Consider the following 22,656-nt stretch of genomic DNA (forward strand, 5'->3'; position numbering starts at 1 on the left):
AACAAGTTTATCATTTTATTTCTCTTAGTTCTTATGTTAAAAACCATTTGAGAGCAATGGTAAAAAACTTTTTGAAAGACAAGTTACAAGCTCAAAAACTTTGATTTTAACTTAAAAAAACCAATTTTTGCAAGTTCTAGTTGAAAAACGCATGTCCTAGATAAAATGTTTTAAGGTTGGATCTTGTATGTTGAACTCATTTTTGCAAGTTCTTGACAGCATGGTCATGTAAACTAAAGTTCAAGAATAGCCTGAAGTTTTGTTATACTTAAACACAAACATCAAAATGATACATGCGAGTTTTAGGGCTCTAGAATGTAGATTGATTTTGTACAAGTACAACACTGCGAGTTTCAGAAGTGAAACATGAGAGAAGTAGATTGGCAAAGAAGACCATAATTTTAGACTTCTAATCTCACATGTTTAAGAAATCTTGCTTACAAAAATGAGTGCACCATTTTTAAATATTGAATGAGGATATTACACCACAAAAACTTTAAGATATCATATACTTCTATGTGAGTGGTTGAGGGCAAAATTGTCATTTAAACACTTTTTTTTAAAAAATAAGTACATCTGTTCTTCTATTGGGTGGCAATCATATGTGAAGAATAGTCAAATATTAAGGTCTCGTTTAGTTACTAGAAAGAAATGAATTGGATTAAAAAATAAATATAAAAATAAGATGATCAAATTGTAGAGAAGGATAGGTGAACCTTAATTATAAGGGAGAATAGTAATTTACTTAATGGGACTCTGATTCATGATTCATGAGATTTTTAAAAAGTATAATTCTCACATTTGTGATATATAGTATTAAGTTTTATCATGTTTATCACAACAGGAAATGATGATTTAATTTATTTTTATTTTAACTTTTTCAATCCATTTCATTCTTATCTTTTTTAGCAATCAAATGAGAGCTAAATGTAGGGACTTTTTTTTAGTAATAATTATAATATTAATTCAACATATCGTGAGAAGTTAACTTCTTTTACCATACCAAACTTTTGTTGGTGCCTTTAACCCTCTTTTTTATCATGACCCTCTAGAAGGTACCTAAAATTTCATGAGGGAAAAAAGCAATAAGGGTAGGTTTTGGTAAAAAAAAAAAAAAACTAAATGAATCAACTTTTAAATTTTCACAAATATATTTATTTATATTTAATATTCAATCATGTCTTATATAGGATTACATTCAATATAAAGATATTTGTAAGCATAACAAAAGAATTTGATGAAAAAATAATAAGAATTTAGCAGAAATGTGCAAGGATTAAATAATAATCGATAATTTTAAAAGTTATTTCTTAACTAAAAATGAAAGGAGGGGGGGGGGGGGGAATTTCCGAAGGGGGTTGGAGAAGTGAAGAAACAAATTGAATCAAACTAAAGATCAGACCCAAGTCTCTCGCCTGAAAGGAGGCTGGGAGAGAGGCAGTGGATCGACTGTTACTCACACTGCACACTCCCTCCTTTTTCGGCACTGGTAAATTGCTACTTCTTCTCCGTCCACTTCAATGCCACTTTCTTCACCAATGTCTCTTTTAATCTTTTTTCATTTCTCTCTCTGCTTCTAGAACTTCGCTGCGAACTCTGAGCTTGTTTCATGGAACAGGTTAGTGTAATGTACTGGACTTTGAGTTCAATTTTGAGTTTCTCTTTGAATATCTGCCGATTCTATCTCTATTTTTAATGATTTTGAAGTACGAGAAAGTCGAGAAGATAGGTGAAGGCACCTATGGTGTGGTTTACAAGGCTCGTGATCGTGTCACGAATCAGACCATAGCTTTGAAGAAAATTCGATTGGAGCAGGAAGATGAGGGAGTGCCTAGCACTGCGATTCGAGAGATTTCGCTCTTGAAAGAAATGCAGCATCGGAATATTGTTAGGTATACTTGCGTCTTTGAGTCTGGTTAATTGCACTAATTCATTTTGATCCTTGAGATAGTTCTTATTTTAGTATACTTACAACTTACATGATTTTTTTATTAAGTGATAATCTGTTCTTTTACTTTAATGCACTGGTTGTCGATCATGACATTGATGCGTTAGCAAGAAATCTTTGTCTGGAGGCAGAAACTAAAATTGGAAATCTTCAAAGTGAACCTGATCATGATAATCCTTTCTAGGGTGTCTCTAATGAAGCAATACTGCCGCAATTAAGAATTCAGCCAGTACTTCCATTATAATCATAGATAGTATTATTCATTAGCATTATTTATGCTGATACTTAATGTGGCTATCAATATTTTTCTTTTACAATTGTTTGAATCATACTTATAATTTGGTATTCATCTTCTCAACTTCTGATAACCTGTTTCCGATTTGGCCTGCTGGTGAAGCTGTTTGAAAATATCATTTTAGTCTGTACTGTTGGGAAATGTTCATTTAGATTGCAGTGGTTGCAAACATGATATTTTAATTGCTAAGTTCATCATTATGTTGTCAAAGTGGTTATAAAGTACCAATATTTGAAGGCTGAGCCTTTTTGTGTGCAATGCATATCTGACACTCAGATATGACATGGCACTTAATGTTTAAATTAAACACTATATATCTTGTTGTGTTTCAGTGTTTGTTATGGGACTCTTGAATTGTTGGATTTATATTAGTATTGGTCTCTTGTCAAATGTGTTCATCCCACTATGATGACCCCCTTTAAGAGACAGAATACGATGTGGGTTGTTTTGAAGGCTTTATGGAAGACATACTTGTAGAATGTTATGATGTGCTATAAAAAATAATTTGTGAGTGGCCCAATTGGACTCTTAAACATTCTCCATATAAATTTTCCTCTTAAATTTGTTATTTCACCAAATTTCTGTCCCATTGTTCTTCTACCTTTTTAGCCATATCCATATGGCATATGCTTGATGGCTATGTGAATGACAGGTTACAGGATGTAGTACACAGTGAGAAGCGTTTGTATCTGGTTTTTGAGTACCTGGACTTGGATCTGAAGAAGCACATGGATTCATCTCCTGATTTTGCAAAAGATCATCGACAAATAAAAGTGTGTAAATGCTTTCTTATGTTTGGAGGTGTTTTACTTGTGCAACTAAATATATGATTACCTTGATTATAGGTTTGGAACTCACTTGAAAAATGACAATGCTATATAATGCTTTATCAAGGAAATGTAATCAGCTAGAAACTTTGTAGCTGTCAATTCTTTTCTCTTGTCTTTCCATAAATCGAATTAAGGGGAAAATGAGTGATTTTATAAAATACTTTTACAGTTGCGGCAAGCATATTTCTGCTTTTCTAAATGCAGGTCTGTCCTTATTAATACATGCTTCACCAGTTTCATGATAGATGACTCAGTAGATAAGCTAAGCATATCTCTGCATTTCAAAACACATGTCCATCTTGATTAATTGATGCTTCATGTGAAATTGGTTGCAGAATCCTGTAGCTGTGGCTTGTTAGAGGAAGTAGTAGCTACTATTAAGTTATTAAGTTGCTACATATTGTCAAGGTGTTCCTATCTGGATACATTTTCATTTTTTGAACTGGGTGCTTCATGTACCTGTAATAGTGTAGATATATTTTCATCTTCAAATGTGAGTGCAGCATATAAGTTTCTAATCTGGACTCTAGATATTTTTGCATTCAAATTTAGTGTTAATTGGAATAAGCTGTAGCTTGTATCATCTTAAGCTAATGGGGAGAGTTCAAAAGCAGCATCATCATCTAGATGACTGGGATTGACATATCCAGAGTTTTAATTCATTATTAATTAGTACCGTATCTTGCGGTTAATATCTTCTTCAATCAATTTTTTATAAAGAAAAGGAGAGACTGCTATACAGCAAGTGTCTGTGTGTGTGTTTTTTTCTTTTTTCCTTTTTTTTTTGGGGGGGGGAGGGGGAAGTCAAGCCTCTTCATTCACCATCTGTTTTTATTGACAATAATCAAATACCACCACTTAGACGCCTGGGAAATTGCCAAACCCACTGTGCAATTTAGCAGGTTATTCATTTCGTTTTCAAGTCTCAGATTCAGCATTGGAAAGTGTATTTCTAGAATAAACTGTATAAATTAGAGTTCTGAAGGATTAAAGAGGTTTGAACATGATCTATTGTCTTTTTATCTATGGTTTAGTAGTTTATTGGCCCAAGTCTTTTAGTAATCGATTGCTGCTTCCTCTTGAAGTATCTTTTATAGCTAAGGTCTATTATTTTCATAATCACTATATGTAGGTAGGTATGAAGTGCAGCAGTGAGTGTTTCAATTTAGCCATTAAATTCTTCAATCCAGACGTTTGCTGTAATCTTCAACTCATAGCAAGTTTTTCAAATATTATCTCATGGAATTGACTAGAAAAGAGTTTCACTCATCACTAAAAGTATTCAGTTTGGAAGTCCTAGCTGCATGACATTAAAGAGGCCAGAATTTATATAGCTATCATTGTTTAAATTCTTTCTGGATTCCCTTCCTGTCTCCTGATCCCTAATCAATGATTTAGTTGATTTCGAGCAGTTTTTCATTACTTGTGGCTCCAAATAATATAATTTCCTTAGACACTGTTTGTAGGCTTAACCATGATTTAAACATCTCTAGATTAACATGAATCGCTGTTATGAAGTATTCATAGTGAAGTCAAAAATAAAAATACTAATCCTCACCTGAAGGACTAATTCAATTGAAATTTGATTGGGTTAATCATTTATTCTGCAGATGTTTCTTTATCAAATTCTCTGTGGCATTGCTTACTGTCACTCACATAGAGTTCTTCATCGAGACTTGAAACCACAGAATTTGTTGATAGATCGCAGCACTAATTCACTAAAGCTTGCAGATTTTGGATTGGCCAGGGCATTTGGTATTCCTGTCAAGACATTTACACATGAGGTTGGACTATGTCCTACCTTATCTATGCTTTTATTCATCTATGGAATTTACAATATTAAAATGGATAGGCACTATGATGTGGAATGAGTAGAATGTGCACATCATTTTACCGTTGTGTTATCTATTGTTCAGGTACATTGCCTTAAGAAATTTTGTCAGAGAAAGAACTCTCTTAAGAGATAAGAATAAGATAAATCCTATATCAAATATACAAGGAGAAAAGTGACCTATATCTAGTCAAAACCTGTAAAGTGTAGTGCTGAAAAGTAACTTAAAGAGGTGAATCAAAATTCCCAACAAGGCATTGTTCATGCTGTCACCTTGCAAATGTCAAAAGGGTGATTATCTGTCTTGCAGCTCCAGAACTTAATGAGAATATTGAGAGCAATAATCTCGTAAGGATAACTGTTAGACTTGCTAATTGTTGGACAGCTTGTTGTAAATAATGGGGTGGGAAGCTTGTTGAAAGGTGGAATGGAATTAGAAGCAGATTGTAGAGGGCTTAATTGGCTTGTGGCTGAGATATTGAAAGGGGGATGGGTGATCAAACTTTAAGTTAAACTAAGTTGGTGTGTTTTGAAGTTTGGTTGTAGAGATTTCTCACTTTTGAGCTGGGCTGGACTCAGAATCAAAGGGAGGAAGGGCATGAGTGGAACTAAAATTCAAAACGAAGCAAATTCAAGTCCGTGATTCATTAACTCAGTTGTGTAATGTCAAACGCTTAGAACAGTAGGAATAAAGCAAACAAATCTATTAAGTTAACTAGAGCAAGAATGTCACCCTAATGAACTCAAAAGCCAAAGTAGGAGAATCTCCAATGGATAAAAGGTTATTTTATTTCTCAATGTGACTAGCCATATTGAGAGCTAGCCTATTTATAATACCGAAATTACATCAGAATAATAAATAAATAATCAGGAAATACCCCAAAATATCTGGGAAGACTCAAAACTGACTCACAATTGACTTGGATGTGGATGGACCGCTTAACAACTGTTGGTCCACTTAGTTATCTAACTGACACTCAGAAAATGTAACAAATAATCAAAAATTAATTCAAATCTGCATAACTTACTCTAAGTTCCTCCTCTTTCTTCTCTGATAAGTCAAATACTCCCCCTTGAATTGAGTGACCACCAAATCATAATCCTCCCAGCTAACATTCAAGTGGGTGGTGTTCCCACTGAATTAAAATTTCCAAAATACCTTCAGGTTTCCAGTGATGGTTCAGCACCTTTATTGTAGAAAAGGTTGAGCTCCAAGTCTGAAGAAAGTGGTAAAGGTGCTGGTGGGGAGGATGGTTGTAGTCCAAGAGCTGCTCGAAGGAGGGAGACATGAAAAATAGGATGAACCTTAGACTCTGGAGGCAATTCAATTAGGGCCAAAAAAGTCAGGGGGCAGTTTTCATACTTACGCTTAGCCAAGGACTTTTGGCGATAGGGTTGAAGATGAAGAAAAACTGCATCCCCTGGTTCAAATTGTAGGTCTTGCCTATGCTAATCAGCCTGAGCTTTCCTCCTATCTTGTGCTTTCTTCGAGTTATCATGTAGCACATTGAGTTTTGTATCAAGCAGCTCTAATTGCTCCTCTAAGTCTGCAACTAATGTTTCTCCTCTTAGAAGGGGCATAAAGGAGGAGGATGACATCCATATACTAGTTTAAAAGGGGTTGTGTTGGCTGAAGAGTGAAAACTGGTATTAAATGAGAATTCTGCCCAGCAAAGAAATTTACTCCACAATTTATGTTGCACATGAGCACAGCAATGTAAATAGGTCTCCAAGTAGTGATTCACCCCTTCGGTTTGTCCATCAGATTGTTGGTGGTATGTTGTACTCATATTTGAGCAGGTTTGGCTCAAAAGGAAGAGTTCTTGCCAAAAAGCACTTAAAAAGATAGAGTCCCAATCTGAAGTAATAGATTGGGGCATGCCATGTAATCTTGCAATCTCCTTACAAAACAGAGCAACCATAGATTTGGCCGTAAAAGGATGAGACAAGAGGATGAAGTGGCTGCACTTAGACAATCAACAATTACCAAATTGGTGTCATAACCTCCAGATTTAGGGAGCCTAGTGATGAAATCCGTTGATATTTCTTCCCAAATCTACTTAGGAATTGGTAATGGTTGGAGAAGACCAGCAGGAACCAAGGGTGGGTACTTGTTTTGTTGACAAGTTAGACATTGTTGCACAATATTCATTACATCTGTTTTCATGCCACACCAATGTAAATGAGCACCAAGGCATTTTAGGATTTGGAGATAGCTTGCCATGACCAACCGTGAGAGTAGAGTGTGCTTCCTCTAGTAACCTAGTTCGAAGTGCGGCTTGCTTAGGAATAACAGGCCTAACTTTGAGGAATAACTTCTCATTAACAAAACTGTACTGTGGATGAGATTGATGATTTTGCTGCAATTCCTCAATAATATGCGTAGTTTCAGGATCTTCCAGTGATGCCTCAGGTAATTGTTGAAGATCATCTACCAATGGTATGACCGTATGAAAGAAATCTGAGTGTTGATGCCTTCAAGACAAAGAAGCAGCAGCTATGTTTTTCCTTTTCAGGCCTATACATAATGGTGAAATTGAATGGGAGGAGTTTGATCATGAGTCTTTGCTGGGAATTAGTTAGTGTATGCTGCTCCAGTAAGTGCTTGAGGCTGCAATGATCAGTTTGGATGTAGAAGTGATGACCTAGAAGGTAATGGTGCCATTTTTGTAAAGCATGAACTGCAGCTAACAGCTCTCGATCATAAGCAGATTTAAATCTTTTGGATAGGGAGAAACCCTTACTGAAATATGCTATGGGGTGGCCATCTTGCATAAGTATAGCTCTTATGCCATCCATGGAGGCATCACATTCAACTGTAATTGAGTGGTGGAAGTCCAGTAATTGTGACACTGGGGTAGTGGTCAAAGCAAGCTTTAAATCTTCACGAGCACCCTGTGCCTGATCAGACCAACAAAAAGTGTTTTTCTTTGTTAGATTAATGAGAGGTTGAGCAATAATACCATAGTTTTTGACAAATCGATGGTAGTAGTCAGTGAGACCCAAGAAATCCTGAAGATCTTTCATTGATTTCCTAGTTGGCCAACTAGAAACAGCAGCAATTTTCTCTGAATTGACCTACCATAGCTAGGTCGTTGCCCGTAAGTAACGCGCTGCATGGCTCGAGTACAGTGATAAGTGAGTTAGAGCCGCTGCATCGGCGCCCGGATGTAGTGTTAAATGAGCAAGGGCTACCGCGTCATTCTGGACGCACGCGGCTAAAGAAGTTAGTCCATAAGAGCAAAATTAGATTTGGTACTTGGAATGTTGGGACATTAAATTGTAAATCTGTAGAGGTTGTAGGGGTTATGATTCAAAGGAAAATCAATATCCTTTGCTTGCAAGAAACAAAATGGCGTGGAGAAGAAGCTAAGGATATTCAAGGTTTCAAACTTTGGTATACAGGAAAAGTAAGTGCACGCAATGGAGTAGGCATCATTATAGATAAGGAGTGGAAGAAGAACGTTGTAGAAGTTAGCAGAATTGGAGACAGAATTATTTCTTTAAAAATGATAATTGGACGTGAGACTGTTAATATTGTTAGCGCTTATGCGCCGCAAGTCGGGACAGAAGCCAGTCTTAAGGAATTATTTTGGGAGGATCTGGAGGGGTTGATTCGACACATACCACAGAGTGAAAAGATTTTTATTGGAGGAGACTTTAATGGGCATGTCGGGAGGGAAGCTGGTCAGTATGCGAGGGTGCATGGTGGTTTTGGTTTTGGAGAGCTAAACAATGAAGGGCAAACTCTTCTTGATTTCTCATTGGCGTATGATTTTAAGATTGCCAATACTTGTTTCAAGAAGAGAGATGAGCATCTCATCACCTACAAAAGTGGAGCCTCAAGGTCGCAGATTGATTTTCTTTTGGTTAGGAACACAGATAGAAAACTTTGTAAAAATTGTAAGGTGATCCCTGGAGATGCTGTAACGACACAACATAGGGTCCTAGTCCTTGATGTGTGTATTATGAGTAAAATCCAAAAACGTCGACAAGTAGTAACACCAAGGATTAGGTGGTGGCAATTAAAAGGTGAGAAGCAAGATATTTTCAAGCGAAATCTTTTGGATAAAGGAATTTGGGATTCTCAGGGAAGTGCTAACATCATATGGGAGGATATGGCTAAAAAGATACGGGAGGTTGCAAAAGTAGTTTTGGGAGAATCGAAAGGTCTTGGTCCGAGAGATAAGGAGTCTTGGTGGTGGAATAATAGTGTACAGGACAAAATCAAGTATAAGAAGAACTGTTTTAAAGCCATACATTTGTGTAACAATGAGGAAAATTGGGAGAGGTACCGTATGGCTAAGAAGGAAACTAAGAGAGCTGTGGGTGAAGCTCGTTCTAAAGCTTTTGAAGAATTTTATAAGAACCTTGAGACGAAGGAAGGAGAGCAAAATATTTATAAGATTGCCAAGAGTAGGGAAAGAAAATCAAGAGATCTAGAACAGGTAAGGTGTATTAAGGATGAAGAGGGAAGAATTTTAGTTACAGATGATGAAATTAAAAATAGATGGGAGACTTATTTTTCTAAACTTTTCAATGATGGAGAGGATTCATCTAGTAACTTGGAGGATTTAGTAATGGTGAAGGAGAACAAAATTTGTCATTCTATCGAAACATACGTGATAAGGAGGTAAAGGAAGCTCTTAAGAAAATGGCAAATGGTAGAGCTAACGGACCTGATTGTATATCTATCGAAGCGTGGAAATGTTTAGGTGAAGAAGGGGTGAGATGGTTAACTAAGTTATTTAATGTGATTTTACGGTCCAAGAAAATGCCTGATGAGTGGAGGAGAAGTACATTAATTCCTATTTATAAAAATAAAGGAGATATTCAGAATTGTACTAACTATAGAGGGATTAAACTCATGAGCCACACAATGAAATTGTGGGAGAAAGTAATTGAGCACAGGTTGAGATTGGAGACAAGTATTTCTGAGAATCAATTTGGTTTTATGCCAGGTAGATCAACTACAGAGGCGATTTATCTACTAAGGGGATTAATGGAAAAGTATCGTTGTAAAGATAAAGATCTACACATGGTTTTTATTGATTTGGAAAAAGCTTATGACCGTATACCAAGAGAAGTGCTTTGGAAAGCGTTGGAAAAAAAGGGAGTACGGATTGCTTATATTAAAGCCATACAAGATATGTATGAGGGGGTAAAAACTAGTATAAGAACGCCTAGTGGTCAAACAAAGGATTTTCCTATAAAGATTGGGCTACATCAGGGATCATCTCTGAGTCCTTATTTGTTCAACTTGATTTTAAATGTTTTGACGGAACATATTCAAGAGGAAATCCCGAAATGTATGCTCTTCGCGGATGATATAGTTCTTATAGCAGAGACAAGAGAAGAGGTTAATTGCAAACTTGAGTTATGGAGGAGGACATTGGAGTCGAAAGGTTTTCGTCTGAGTAGAAGTAAGACGGAATATTTATATTGTAAATTTGATAAAGGACTATTCGAAAATAATTTGGAAGTAAAATTGGGAGATCAAATTATACCTCAAGTGGAAAAGTTTAGATATTTGGGAGCCATTATCCAAAATGATGGCGAAATCAGTGGAGATATTTCACATAGAATTCAAGCTGGGTGGTTTAATTGGAGAAAAGCTAAAGGAGTTATTTGTGACCGTAAGGTGCCTAATAAACTTAAAGGAAAGTTTTATCGTACTGCTATCAGACCGGCAATGTTATATAGTAGTGAATGCTGGGCTCTAACGGGACAGCAAGAGCATAAAGTTGGAGTAGCAGAGATGAGAATGTTACGATGGATGTGCGGACATACACGTAAAGATAAAATTCGAAATGAGCACATACGTGAAAAAGTGAGGGTGGCACCTATTGAGGAAAAAATGGTAGAAAATCGGTTGAGATGGTTTGGGCATGTACAAAGAAGACCAAGGGAGGCACCAGTGAGAAGAGTGGAACATATAACTTTGAGTCCGATTAAGAGAGGTAGAGGAAGGCCTAAGAGAACACTCTTGGAAGTTGTTGAACGTGATCTCTTAATTAATAATATTTCTAAAAGCTTAATAAATGATAGAGCACAATGGCGTCTTGCAATCCATGTAGCCGACCCCACCTAGTGGGATAAAGGCTTGTTGTTGTTGTTGTTGTTTGACCTCCACTCCAAGAGCAAACACCACATGTCACAAATAGTCTATTCGAGGCTGCCCCAAAGAGCATTTCTTGGCATTTACAAAGGAGTGTTGCTGTAACAGATGAAAAACAGCCTGCAAATGCTTCAAATGTTGTTGAGGAGAGGAGCTCTATGCCAGAATGTCATCCAAAAAGATAAGAACAAATTTCCTCAAGTAAGGGTGGAATAAATCATTCGCAATTGCTTGGAATGTAGCTGGTGCATTAGTCAAGCCAAAACGCATGACCACAAACTCATAATGACCAGAATGCATGCCAAAAGCCATCTTATGAATGCCAGCAGGAAGCACACGAATTTGATGGTACCCAGAGCCTTAGTCAATTTTTGAAAAATAAGCTGCTCTATACAATTCATGTAACAACTCATCAATATTAGAAATGGGGTATTTATATGGTGCTGTTAGCTGATTAAGCTGGCAATAATCAATGAAAATAAGGCTTGCAAAAGGACTACTGCTAGGCTTGACAAAGCGATGTTGCAACAACTCCTCAACCTAAGCTTCAATTTCATCCTTTAGGTAATGAGGATATCAATAAGGACATAGACTAGGTGACCAAGCATTTGGAAGCAATGACATAGCATGCCAGTGATCACGAGGTTGCGACAGATCATTGGCTCGGAAAGAACATTAGTAGATTCATCAAAAATTCTGTCAACATTCAATAATCCAAACACATCAGCCTCCACCAATTCTTGGGTGATAAGCATGCTATGAAGGTGAACAAAAGTATCACTGTTTGTAGTTAAGCCTTGCAATTTGTATTTCTTCCCATTAAGCCAAAAGATCATAAACATTTTATTCCAATTGGCTTGCACTGTGTTCAAAGATGCCAACCATTTAATACCCAACACCAAGTCGAAGCCTCCTAAAGAGAAACGGTAGAAATCTTGTTGAATAATTGAATATGAAATTCTTACCTCAACCCTTAGGCAAACTTGGTGACATTTTATTCTACTGCCATTGTCGATCTGAACCCCAAAAGCAGGAACATTTCAAACAAGGAGTTGCAATTTGGATACCACTACCTCTAAGGTGAAATTATGGGTTGAAACTACTGCCAACTAGGATCAGCATGGGTCAACCATGAAGACTTTCGTGCAACTTCATTGTCGATGAAGAGTTTTGACCTAGTATAGTGTTGAATGAAATCGTGACATTTTTTGGCTCCATTAGTGTCTTGGCCTCCTCGTCCAGTGGTTTTTCCACTTCTTCACCTTTTTCAGCAATTTCTAAGAGGGAAAATGATGCTTTGCAATGATGCCTAGGCTTAAATAACTTGCCACGCCAAACACAGAGGCAGTTCTCTCTTCGAATGATGCTCTGCATCAATTTGGTTGGTTTTGGCCAAGATAAACACTTTTGAGTATGCATCTCCTAGGTTTCATGCATCTCGAGTAATGGGTTTTGGGCTAGATCAATGCATGTTTGGCTGTACGAGAGGTTGGGCTTAGGCCCATGTGAAATCTAGGCCTTCTCAAATACGTTCTGAATTTATCCAAGAAAATAAATCCAAAGCATCTCCCTCTAAACTTGTTGAAGCAACATCAACTTTCAAATTTTCCAATGTTTAATAATACTGAAAGTATTGTTCAGTCTCAAGAATCCAACCATGTGGGTCACCTCTGCTGAAATTTGAGAATTCAATTTTGGTGTGTGGTGGACGTAGGCCTCTTCTATAGCATGTGTCTACATCATCTTCATGCTCTTCTTCCCAATGAGAGTGTATGTGAGGACCCTCCATTGGTCTCTTGCCTTTATTGGTTGTTGAAGCCTCAAGTGCCTCTACCTTCTCTTTTATCTAGTCAAGTGTTTGAAGTTTGGAAGCAATGATAGCTAAATGGTCTATTGCAAACAAGTTTTCAGGGGAATCATTACGTGGTGGGTTGTTGGAGGAGTTGGTAGGGGGATCGGTGGTTTCATTTCTGGAGCAAGTGGATCACCATATCAACCGGATAGGGCTCTAATACCAAATTGTTAAACACATAGAACAGTAGGAATAAAGCAAACAAATCTATTAAGTTAACTAGAGCAAGAATCTCACCCTTAATGAACTCAATAGCAAAGTAGGAGAATCTCTAAGGGATAAAAGGTTATTTTATTTCTCCATGTGACTAGCCGTAATGAGAGGTAGCCTATTTATAAATTACATCAGAATAATAAATAAATTATCAGAAAATATCTGGGCAGACTCAAAACTGACTCACAACTGACTTAGACGTGGGTGAACCACTTAACAACTGTTGGTCTACTTATTTAGCTAACTGACACAGAGAAAATGCAACAAATAATCAGGAATTAATTCAAATCTGCATAACTGACTCTAACTTCCTCCTCTTTCTTCTCTGAAAAGTCAAAAGTGAAGGAGCATGCTGAGTCAGCGTGCTATCAAGTGAGGTCACAAAAAAACTCTGTAAGTTGACTCTATTTCCTAGCCTAACACTAAAACTCGTTTGACATAATTTGTCAATATGTTGCCTTCCACCGTAATTTGAAGAGATAAAATGGAAGACTTGGCAGCATGCACTTCACTAATAAATAGGGTGCAAACTAAAAGGGTTGGACTGTTTCTCTTTTTAATATTGTTTACACTATCAACAGCATTGTGTTATTTGCGGTTGTTTTCTTTGTGAGTGGAAACATTTAGTCAAAGTTAGCCACACCGTCTTGAGGGATGACTTGATTACATGATTTTCCCATTTGTTATGAATAGATACTCTCCCATTCATGGAAGTCAAAAGATAAGGTATGATTAAATCCATTTTATCAAAAATACCTCCAAATGGTTAAAATAACTCCTACTCAAAATTTTGCAATTTACAGGCTCACTCGTTTTTATTTTTATTTTCATAAGATTATAATCTATTTAGAAAGTAAATAAATACAAAAAACCAAAAATGTTTTAACAAAATATTTTTAAGTAAATTCAGCCAATCAAAAGATGTTATCTAAGCATATTTAGCATTTAATTTCAATAATAATATATTTACCGAATATATGATTAATTAGTTTAAGTACTATTATGATTACAAATGCAAATAATTTTTAGAACATATTTTTTCTTTTATTTTCTTGACAAAAGAAACCAATCTTGCCTTTGAGGTTCAGTCAAGCAAATGGTTTTAGAATTTTCAAGGAGATCAGTGCATATTTTTATGATAGAAAAGGATGTTGTGTAATTAAGTCCTCTCTTATAAAAGAGGAGAGTAATTTTACAGTGTAAAGTTACTGTAGCATGGATTGAAGTTATAGATTAATGGAGTTGATCGTTCAGGCAATGTAAGAATCTTGTGGCAAGAATTCATGTACATTGACTAGGTGGGTACTTCTCATTTCTTCATGTTTGTTGCATGTGAAATGCTCATTGGTAGTTGCTTGCAGGTGGTGACACTATGGTACAGAGCGCCAGAAATATTGCTTGGATCTCGCCAGTACTCTACCCCAGTTGATGTTTGGTCAGTAGGCTGTATATTTGCAGAGATGGTAAACCAGCGACCACTGTTTCCTGGGGACTCTGAGATTGATGAGATTTTTAAAATATTCGGGTAAACAGTTTTTTTGGTGAATTCTTCACATTCTTTATTGTGACCATCTGTTTGCTAAGAACTTGGTAATTGATGCCTTCTAACTTTGGATGGCCATGCGGTATTCACAGTAGTACCTCAATAATCTGTAAATCTTGAACACACTTATTTCAGGAATCTCCCTTTTGTTTAATGTTCTCAAATAATCATAGGGTAATAGTATTCTCTCAATCACACAGAATCTCCCTTAACCTGGCTAAATGAAAGATTGACTCCATCTAAATGTGAGCCTTAATTGGAAACTTTCCTAATGGAACTAGCGGGTGTTGGGCACAGGGTTAACTTCCCATCATGTTAAAGAACATGAGGTATATGCAAATGGCTCTCAGTTGAAAATTGAAAGGAGGTATTTGATTTTGTAGTGTTCGTAATCGCTTACCTTGAGAATTATACATCCCAAATTTGAAGACTTGCATGATTTTTCTCTTCGGGGCTGTTGCCTAGATGGATGGTCTGAGGTCACACTCAGTTTATGTCTGACTGAGATCTTCCTGGTGATGGAGGTCGTCTTGGGCCAAAGCATAGGACGTCTACGTCAGCCCAAAAGATAAAGAAGGAATTAGAAAAGAAAAAAGTTAGTTCGATGTTTTGTAGCGATTGATAGAGTGCCAAGGAAATTGAGTCGTGTTACCCAATTTGTTTTCTGTACATTCACAAGTGTCTTTATTCTTTGTCTTCCCAGGGGCCAGGAATTTGATTGTAAAATTTGTGTTTCAGCTGCATGCTAAGATGAAGCAGAATTATTAGAATTTGTAAAATAATTACTTTGCTCTGGGTTGAAATTTATATTCCTATATTCGCATAACTTTTAAGTGGTTATTAATTGATATAACTTGCATAACATAACATTCTGACATTCAGGGATTTTTATGAGCTATCAGTATTAGTTTGAATGCTATTCCTTTTCAGCTTCCCTCTTAAATTGTCTGACTAAAGAGGAGGGAAATGTAGGTTGGCATTTGTAGGATTGGTAATATAATATTTACTTTCATATAAAAACTAATTAATATTACTATATTTGAAGTATGAAATGGCTGGAAACCATTCAGAGAAATTTCGCACCCCATGTGCATATTATACAAATTTTACACATTTCTGAATCAACATATTATTGCTTATATGAAGGACCATGGGTACGCCAAATGAGGATACATGGCCTGGAGTGAATTCTTTGCCTGATTTTAAATCAACCTTTCCGAGGTGGACTCCAAAGGTAATTAATTGTGTGTTGCTGTTGTTTTAAGTTACATAAGCACGGGTTCTTAGTATCTGCATTGTTAACAAGCAGTAAGGATTATTTAACTTCTTTTTGTCCTTTGCAGGACCTGGCAACTGTGGTTCCGAATCTTGAGCCAGCTGGCATCGATCTTCTTTCTGTAAGTGCATCATTCAAATATAGTAATTCTGGGAATGAAAATGAAACCAAATGTTTTGTAATGTCATGATTGAAACCGAAGCGGATTTGCATGTCCCCGCATAGGTTGTAAGATACATGTGCGTCTAACAAAATTTTTTTTTTACCATCCATCTGGCAGGCCACTCATGCCTTATTATATGTTCTTGTTCAATCCATATTTTGCATTCAGCATCCTTTTGTTTCTCCTTACACAAGTTTCACTCAAATATGATATAAACACGAAATTGTTATATTTGTCCTTTAAAGTACATCCGTTGAGCTTTGTCTACCAATTATTTAAATGCGTGAAATGCATTCCAGAGTATGCTTTGCTTGGATCCCAGCAGAAGAATTACAGCCAGGAACGCTCTTGAGCATGAGTACTTCAAAGACATTAGATTTGTAGTCTGATCCCTTGTCTTCATGGCAAACATGTCTATAGAATCATAGCATAAGTAAAGATTGTATGGGTTTTGATTATTCCTTGCTTCTTTCTTTAGGGATTGAACTTTGTTATAGTTCATGCATTTACTCTTACAGTTTTACATTCAACTGAGTGCTACCATATTGTCTACCTCATGTCTGGGGATTACACATTTGAGGCAAATTTCGTGTTTGCTTGATTGTGGATAGTTCGACATGACCCCAGGGGACATTCAAGTTCTGTTATGGTGCTTTTTGCTCTCCTCTATTGCCCATCTCCTTCACCTATTTATTTCCCCTTGGTATTTTGGCGATAACGTTCATTTCAGTTTAAATATGCTTTTGATTTCTCTAGTTAGTTAGATCCCAAAAGTCCAATTTAATGACAAGGTCTTGTATCACTTTATTAAAAGATAAGTTGCAAATATTGATGTGGATGGTTGCAAGTACAAGATTCTCAGCTGCAAATCATTAAGAATGATTTATGGGATTCAAATATTTAATTTGCAATTAAGATTTTCGTATTTTTAATTATGAATTAACATTCATAACTAATTTTTCGCAATTATTAAATGCCATTAAATTTAAGATCAAAACTCTGAATTAAAAAAAAAATCCCTCACCAAAACTGTGAATATTGTGAATATGATTTGAACGAGTTAATGGGGTTAAGTAAATTGGTAATTGCAACAACAAACTGTTAGAATTAGTATTAAGTTTTGGATGGAGTGAGAAAAGAACAAAATTGAATTATTAATATTTTTAAAATAAGAATAATTGAAAAAATGGAGAAAAAAATTTCTGAAGTCGGAGATATCAGAAGTGTAATTAAATCATTAATCAAAACGTAGCATCATGGATCATTGATGTTGAAATGGAATTTTTCTTTTCGAGTAAATGGTCAGGTAAAAAGAAAAATTACAACAAAAAGGAATGACACTTATTGACCAGATAAACTTTGAAGGAATTAAATTGAAAAACTTGACAGACAATTGAAAAGGGATTAAACCTTCAAGAACAAAATTACTAATTTACCCTTTTATCAATTAATCTAATCAAAACCTTCCATTAAGTATTCATGAAAATGCTATTGATTGTATACAAAAAGAAGGGAAAAGATTAACTTACAAATCAGATATCGCGTTGCACATTCTTTTCTCAAAACTATTCCTATCTAACATTTTGAGCTTAATCATTTTAGTGGATGAACCTATGGCAATTTTAATAGAGTTTCGTCAAAGGTAACTCTTAAGAGAATAAATAAAATTATTTCTTGCAAAATTTATCATCATAGAGTATTCAAAATCACCCAGAGGAAAACAAATATTTTCCAAGTCTTAGAGAACCAATGGAAATATAACAAAACGATTACTTGGATAGTCATCAAATTTTTGGAGATACCATCTATGTGTTTCCACAGCTGCAAATACCAAATTTGCCACCTGAATTTCAACCAAAACACACGCATGTGCACACGCGCAATATTAGCAAATTAGAATCAGAGGATCATTTGTTTAAAATATTAAATCTTGCAACAGCTGTAAAGAAAATATTACCACGAAAATAAACAGTAGCCAAATTGTAAGGTTTGTTCCTCCACTTGCAACCACAAGACCAGCGTATATAACCTAGACCAATATAATCAGTATCTGACACACAAAAGGAAATAGGACACTAGGGATAGGATGTTACAATTTCAGAGAGATAGTGTGGTGAGGAAACATGTTCAAACCAATCACCATGAGGGATAACATATCCATCTACTTGTTTTGAATGTTTCCGTAGGGAGCCCTGACCAAATTTCAAGTCCTTCAAAATTAATAAAATTATATATTGAATAGAAAAACAACTCAAGCAACAAGAGGATTCTTCAAGAAAAGAATGTTACATACAGGATATCCTAAAAAAATATATCTACTCAGTTATATGCAAATGTAAATCGCTAAAATTGCAAAACCATAAGCTTAGGAAATGTCAAATAATTCATGTGCATCCTTTGCACATATAATTTCATCCCCTTGTATGATACATACAAATTATATACTAAAAAAAAAAACCATCCATAACTTTAATTTCTTTGACCAATTTCATTGTCTACTGCAACTTACTACCATGAGTACATAGATACCAGTGAAATGAAAGAGATGATCGTTAACAAGAAACAATAGGATTTGAAAAGAGATCAAAAAATAAAATGAATGGTCACGAAATTTGATTTCAGCGTCCAAGATCCCAAAATTTAAAACTCAATCAAGTAGAAAGATACATACAAGAATTGCATGGCAACGGTATTGATGAATCCAACCCCATAAAAATATAATTGCACCAACCCATGGCAGCCATCCAAGTCTGAGGAGATGATTTAAAACTTGCCAGAAATCTAATTCAGTTCCCAACATGTGACCTTTGCCTTTGACAATGGATGCAGTTACCAACTTTGCTGTGAAGTCATACACCTCTAATGTACAATCACAACAAAGCGATAGCGGAGCTGCTATGTAGAAACTAGCTTCAGAAAAGTTATATAATCAATAATATTTACTTTACAATTTTCTAAGAACAAAATAACTACCAAAAGCATGGGACAGGCAGCAATTCTTAAATGAAATTTTATTGGCTAGCACATATAAAGAAGAATTGAAATTTCACCAACCAAAAAGAGCTTGAAATTGAGTTTCAAAATAAATATTCACTAGTGATAGCCGACCCCACCTAATGGGATAAAGGCTTGTTGTTGTTGTTGTTGTTGTTGTTGTTGTTGTTGTTGTTGTTGTGTTAGCACTTTATATGAATTTGAATCCCTTCAGTTACTTTTGAAAATTGACAATGTCAATATGAGATAAAGACACAAAATGCATCATCCACTACTCAAGTGGATCACATGCATTCAACTTCTTTTCTTCATATTCGAAGATTAACAGAAAAAATCTACAGATATAGCTTATCTCAGTATAAAGGAGACTCTCTAAAGCTGAATATCCTAACAACAAAATAAATAATAAATCATAACATCCTCGATAAAAAAAATAAAATAAAATAAAGAGAAATACAATAAATATTTAAGATATCTAACAACAGAGTTCAATGCATCAGGATAGATCCCGTATTTCAATATTTCACATCATTGGCATTCAAATATAGAGCTGAAGATTATTATCTTTATCTCATGTCTAAAAGTATATTAATCATAAGAATAACTATGAGGAAGACCGTCTTAACAACTTTTCATTGAGAGAAACAAGGATGTCACATAATATTTCCGATGTGAACGCTGAAAAATATCATTCAGAGGAGATTTTGACAAATTTATGGGATGGATTATTATGAATTCAGATCAGAACATTCCACAACCATTAACAATTTCTGACTTTTTCAATCTATGGCATAATTGTAGTTATCATTTAGATAAAACTTTGACATTGTTATCAGATTCTTTATTATAAATCAAATCAGTACTTCCCATAACCATTAACAATTACCGAATATTTTTCAATCTACAGCATAACCATAAATAAGTATAAAATATGCATAACATTTAATTTCAGAAACCACACATTCATGTTAGACATGGTACAAGCATACAAAATATCACACAGCCAGTTTTACTTCAAACTATTATGACAGCAACCAAGGACTTCAAAATTATAAAAAGAACTTGGAAAAATGCACAACCAGAAATGCAATGTTCAGAGGAAAGTAAGCCCTAAAAGTTAGAGTAGTTAAGTGATTAAAAAAATAGAAAAGACTCTTGGAAAATCAAGTAGAATAAAACCCCATGAAGAAACTTACAACAATCCAGTGAAATAACCCATGATATGCATGCGAGCTGAGGGGCTATAATGGAATACATATTTTGTTTCGTAAAGGCGTCTTAGGACTTGAACTTCCATGAGCAAAAGAAGAAAAACAGATTGCCAGACTACACATCTGGGTCCTATTTTAGTTGAATCAGCTTCCATGCTTAAATCTCCAGTCAAGTAGCTGGTAATGGTCGAGAAAGCATATGGATCTGCAATTAATGGTGCCATTGTGCATGTGGATATCCAAGTTGCAAAAAGTAGGAATGTTGTCCACAATGAAGCCACAATATAGAAGTGCAAGAATAATCTTTGAGAAACAGTGAATTTCTGCAATTGAACATTGTATCAGATAATAAATTCTTAATTCCTTTTTCCTTCTTTAATATTCACATGAGTTGTGAATTCACATACTATCAAAAATTACAAAATTATGTAAAATATAAACTCCTCAAATGTACTTATGGAAGTATGGAAAGTGGCACATGATACATCACAAAAAATATTAGCAGTCCTCATTGTAATTCAAAGTATTATGTATAGTCTAATATAAGTGTCCAACATGTGTCAGATAAGGACACACCACATTCTTTGAAGGGCCTATATTTCATAACCCATAAGCATGACGAAAAATTTTTCTAAGTAATGTTTGAGAGGACAGAAATGGGGAAAAATCTGTTGTTTTGATGGTTAAAATAAAGGCAATGGAGTGTGGTATGAGCTCCAAATACCTTCACTTCAGTCCACACTCCTAATTTCTGAATGTCTCCAAATAGGAGTATTTTGATCATTTGGCTCCCGTTGATTTTCTTCAACCAATGTTTTGCCATTATTTTTGCTTTGAGAAAAGTAAAATTGGAAGTCTATGCTAAGAGACCCTTTCTACTTCATTAATGGCCCTGTCACACACCATGACCAATCAATACACTCTTCAAAATTCCCCACCAAAACTGTAAGCTATGATCCAAACATGCCTTGTAATATTATAACGATCTCTCTTCTTTTTCTTCTTGTTTTTTTTTTTTTGGGGGGTAGGGGGGTGGGGGACACTTCGTTTTGTCATATATTCAAATTTTTCAGCGACTTTTTAGCATTCTAACCAGGGAAAGCATATGCTTGCACCAAAAACATACATGCTCAATTGAAAATTTTGAACAAATATATATCCAAGTTACAACGTTGTTTCCTTACTTGTGAGGATGACTGCATGATCTTCCCCCTCTTAGCCAACCCTAAGAGGGTTCCACGAAACCAATTCAGCTTAGAAGTCGGAAGAGAAGCAATGATTATGGGCAATGTTCCCGCAGCCCAAGCAAATCTCAGCAACAGAACAATACAAATCCCCATCATTGCAATAACCTATCAAAATACGAAGTCAGAGAAGCGGGAAAAAGTTCAAGAAAGCTTCAAATTTTTTATCATTCAATGATCACCACCGTTTCTGAGAATAGATGTTTGAATGGTTCATAGAGTATGCATGTGAGCTGCTAGTGTAAACAAGAAATCAACATCGAGAAATCACAGGAATCACCATACAATTCTTAACACTTTTAATTGACGAAAAGATAGGGAGGAACAGCTGCAAAAGAAACTCACTTGGGAATGGCTCTGTGAGGTGGGAGACAGCAATAAAGATGGACGGAAAAGATAGCGAAAGGGATGAAATAACGTCTCTCGCTAAGGATTTGAGAACCGAAGTGATGGCTTCGACGGCGGGGTCGGACGACGAGTTGGCTGAAGGAAGTTAGCCGGCAACGTTTATCGGAGAATCACTGTAGTGTAGAGTCCCGCACAGCACTTCTATACTTGTTTATTTCAATTTACAAAAAAAACCATGTTTTTTTTTAAAGTTAAAATATACAAAAATTTCTTGAAACTTTAATAATATCCCTGATATTTTAAAATCTAATATTAAGTTTTTTTCCTAACATTAATTTATTTTAACCTTTGATTTTTTATTATAAAACCATTTCCTTTAACTTTTTTTATTGTACACTTATGTTTATTTTTTATTTATTTGTTTATTATAAATGAGATTGAATATAAAATTATCAAAATGATGCCATGAGTCCTCTAAATTAATCAGAATTTGAAGTGACAATTTGGTTCTAGGAAAAAATATATATCAATTCACAATTGTCACCAATGACCTCTTCTCATAAATATAAAGTTTAACTAAAATCTCTAATTTTATTATTAGAAATTTGACTAGTTGGAATATTGTTATTTGGAACAAGCCTTTTATCATGAAGTTATATAGTTTAGAAACTGCCTCTAACTATCAACTTGTCAAGAGAGTCTTTACAAATCTTACTGCCATTAGCGACATCAACAATACCTCTATCACCCTTATTCCTAAAAATGAAAACCCTAATTGCATGAAAGATTT

The 22,656-nt window shown here is 35.3% G+C and overlaps 2 protein-coding genes across 4 annotated transcripts; one reads left to right on the forward strand and one right to left on the reverse strand.

The window, feature by feature from the left end:
• Window positions 1-1,345: 1,345 nt before the first annotated feature.
• LOC129305227 (cell division control protein 2 homolog) lies at window positions 1,346-16,738 on the forward strand. Of its 3 annotated transcripts, XM_054945217.1 has the most exons (10): window positions 1,346-1,489; window positions 1,581-1,618; window positions 1,708-1,892; window positions 2,896-3,016; window positions 4,684-4,857; window positions 13,421-13,480; window positions 14,449-14,612; window positions 15,777-15,864; window positions 15,974-16,027; window positions 16,369-16,738. In XM_054945217.1, the coding sequence occupies exons 2-10, from the start codon at window positions 1,610-1,612 to the stop codon at window positions 16,456-16,458; spliced, it is 945 nt and encodes a 314-aa protein (XP_054801192.1). In that variant the 5' UTR covers window positions 1,346-1,489; window positions 1,581-1,609; the 3' UTR covers window positions 16,459-16,738. The 3 variants fall into 3 exon arrangements, with proteins under 3 accessions (XP_054801192.1, XP_054801193.1, XP_054801195.1); XM_054945218.1 differs by lacking the exon at window positions 13,421-13,480; XM_054945220.1 differs by lacking the exons at window positions 4,684-4,857; window positions 13,421-13,480.
• Window positions 16,739-17,718: 980 nt separating this feature from the next.
• On the reverse strand, window positions 17,719-22,051 carry LOC129307230 (polyprenol reductase 2-like). The gene is made up of 7 exons (XM_054948125.1): window positions 21,864-22,051; window positions 21,459-21,626; window positions 20,260-20,597; window positions 18,741-18,975; window positions 18,163-18,261; window positions 18,027-18,098; window positions 17,719-17,912 (listed from the first exon to the last, which is right to left on the reverse strand). Exons 2-7 carry the CDS (start codon window positions 21,615-21,617, stop codon window positions 17,808-17,810), a joined length of 1,008 nt encoding a protein of 335 aa, XP_054804100.1. The 5' UTR covers window positions 21,618-21,626; window positions 21,864-22,051; the 3' UTR covers window positions 17,719-17,807.
• Between the last annotated feature and the right edge of the window lie 605 nt (window positions 22,052-22,656).

Source organism: Prosopis cineraria, unplaced genomic scaffold, assembly GCF_029017545.1.
Source record: "Prosopis cineraria cultivar Desert tree isolate PC_DT_omini unplaced genomic scaffold, ASM2901754v1 PC3, whole genome shotgun sequence".
NCBI classification, from domain to species: domain Eukaryota; kingdom Viridiplantae; phylum Streptophyta; class Magnoliopsida; order Fabales; family Fabaceae; genus Prosopis; species Prosopis cineraria.

Excerpts from the sequence above, each read along its gene's own strand:
- LOC129305227 (XM_054945217.1), top strand. Across the intron at positions 1,893-2,895 it reads CAGCATCGGAATATTGTTAG|GTTACAGGATGTAGTACACA; the intron begins GTATACTTGCGT and ends TGTGAATGACAG. Across the intron at positions 14,613-15,776 it reads GAGATTTTTAAAATATTCGG|GACCATGGGTACGCCAAATG; the intron begins GTAAACAGTTTT and ends GCTTATATGAAG.
- LOC129307230 (XM_054948125.1), bottom strand. The coding sequence starts at position 21,617 with ATGATGGGGATTTGTATTGTTCTGTTGCTGAGATTTGCTTGGGCTGCG. Across the intron at positions 18,976-20,259 it reads GGTTATTTCACTGGATTGTT|TTTCTACATAGCAGCTCCGC; the intron begins GTAAGTTTCTTC and ends TTCTGAAGCTAG. Across the intron at positions 17,913-18,026 it reads GGCTACTGTTTATTTTCGTG|GTGGCAAATTTGGTATTTGC; the intron begins GTAATATTTTCT and ends GTTGAAATTCAG.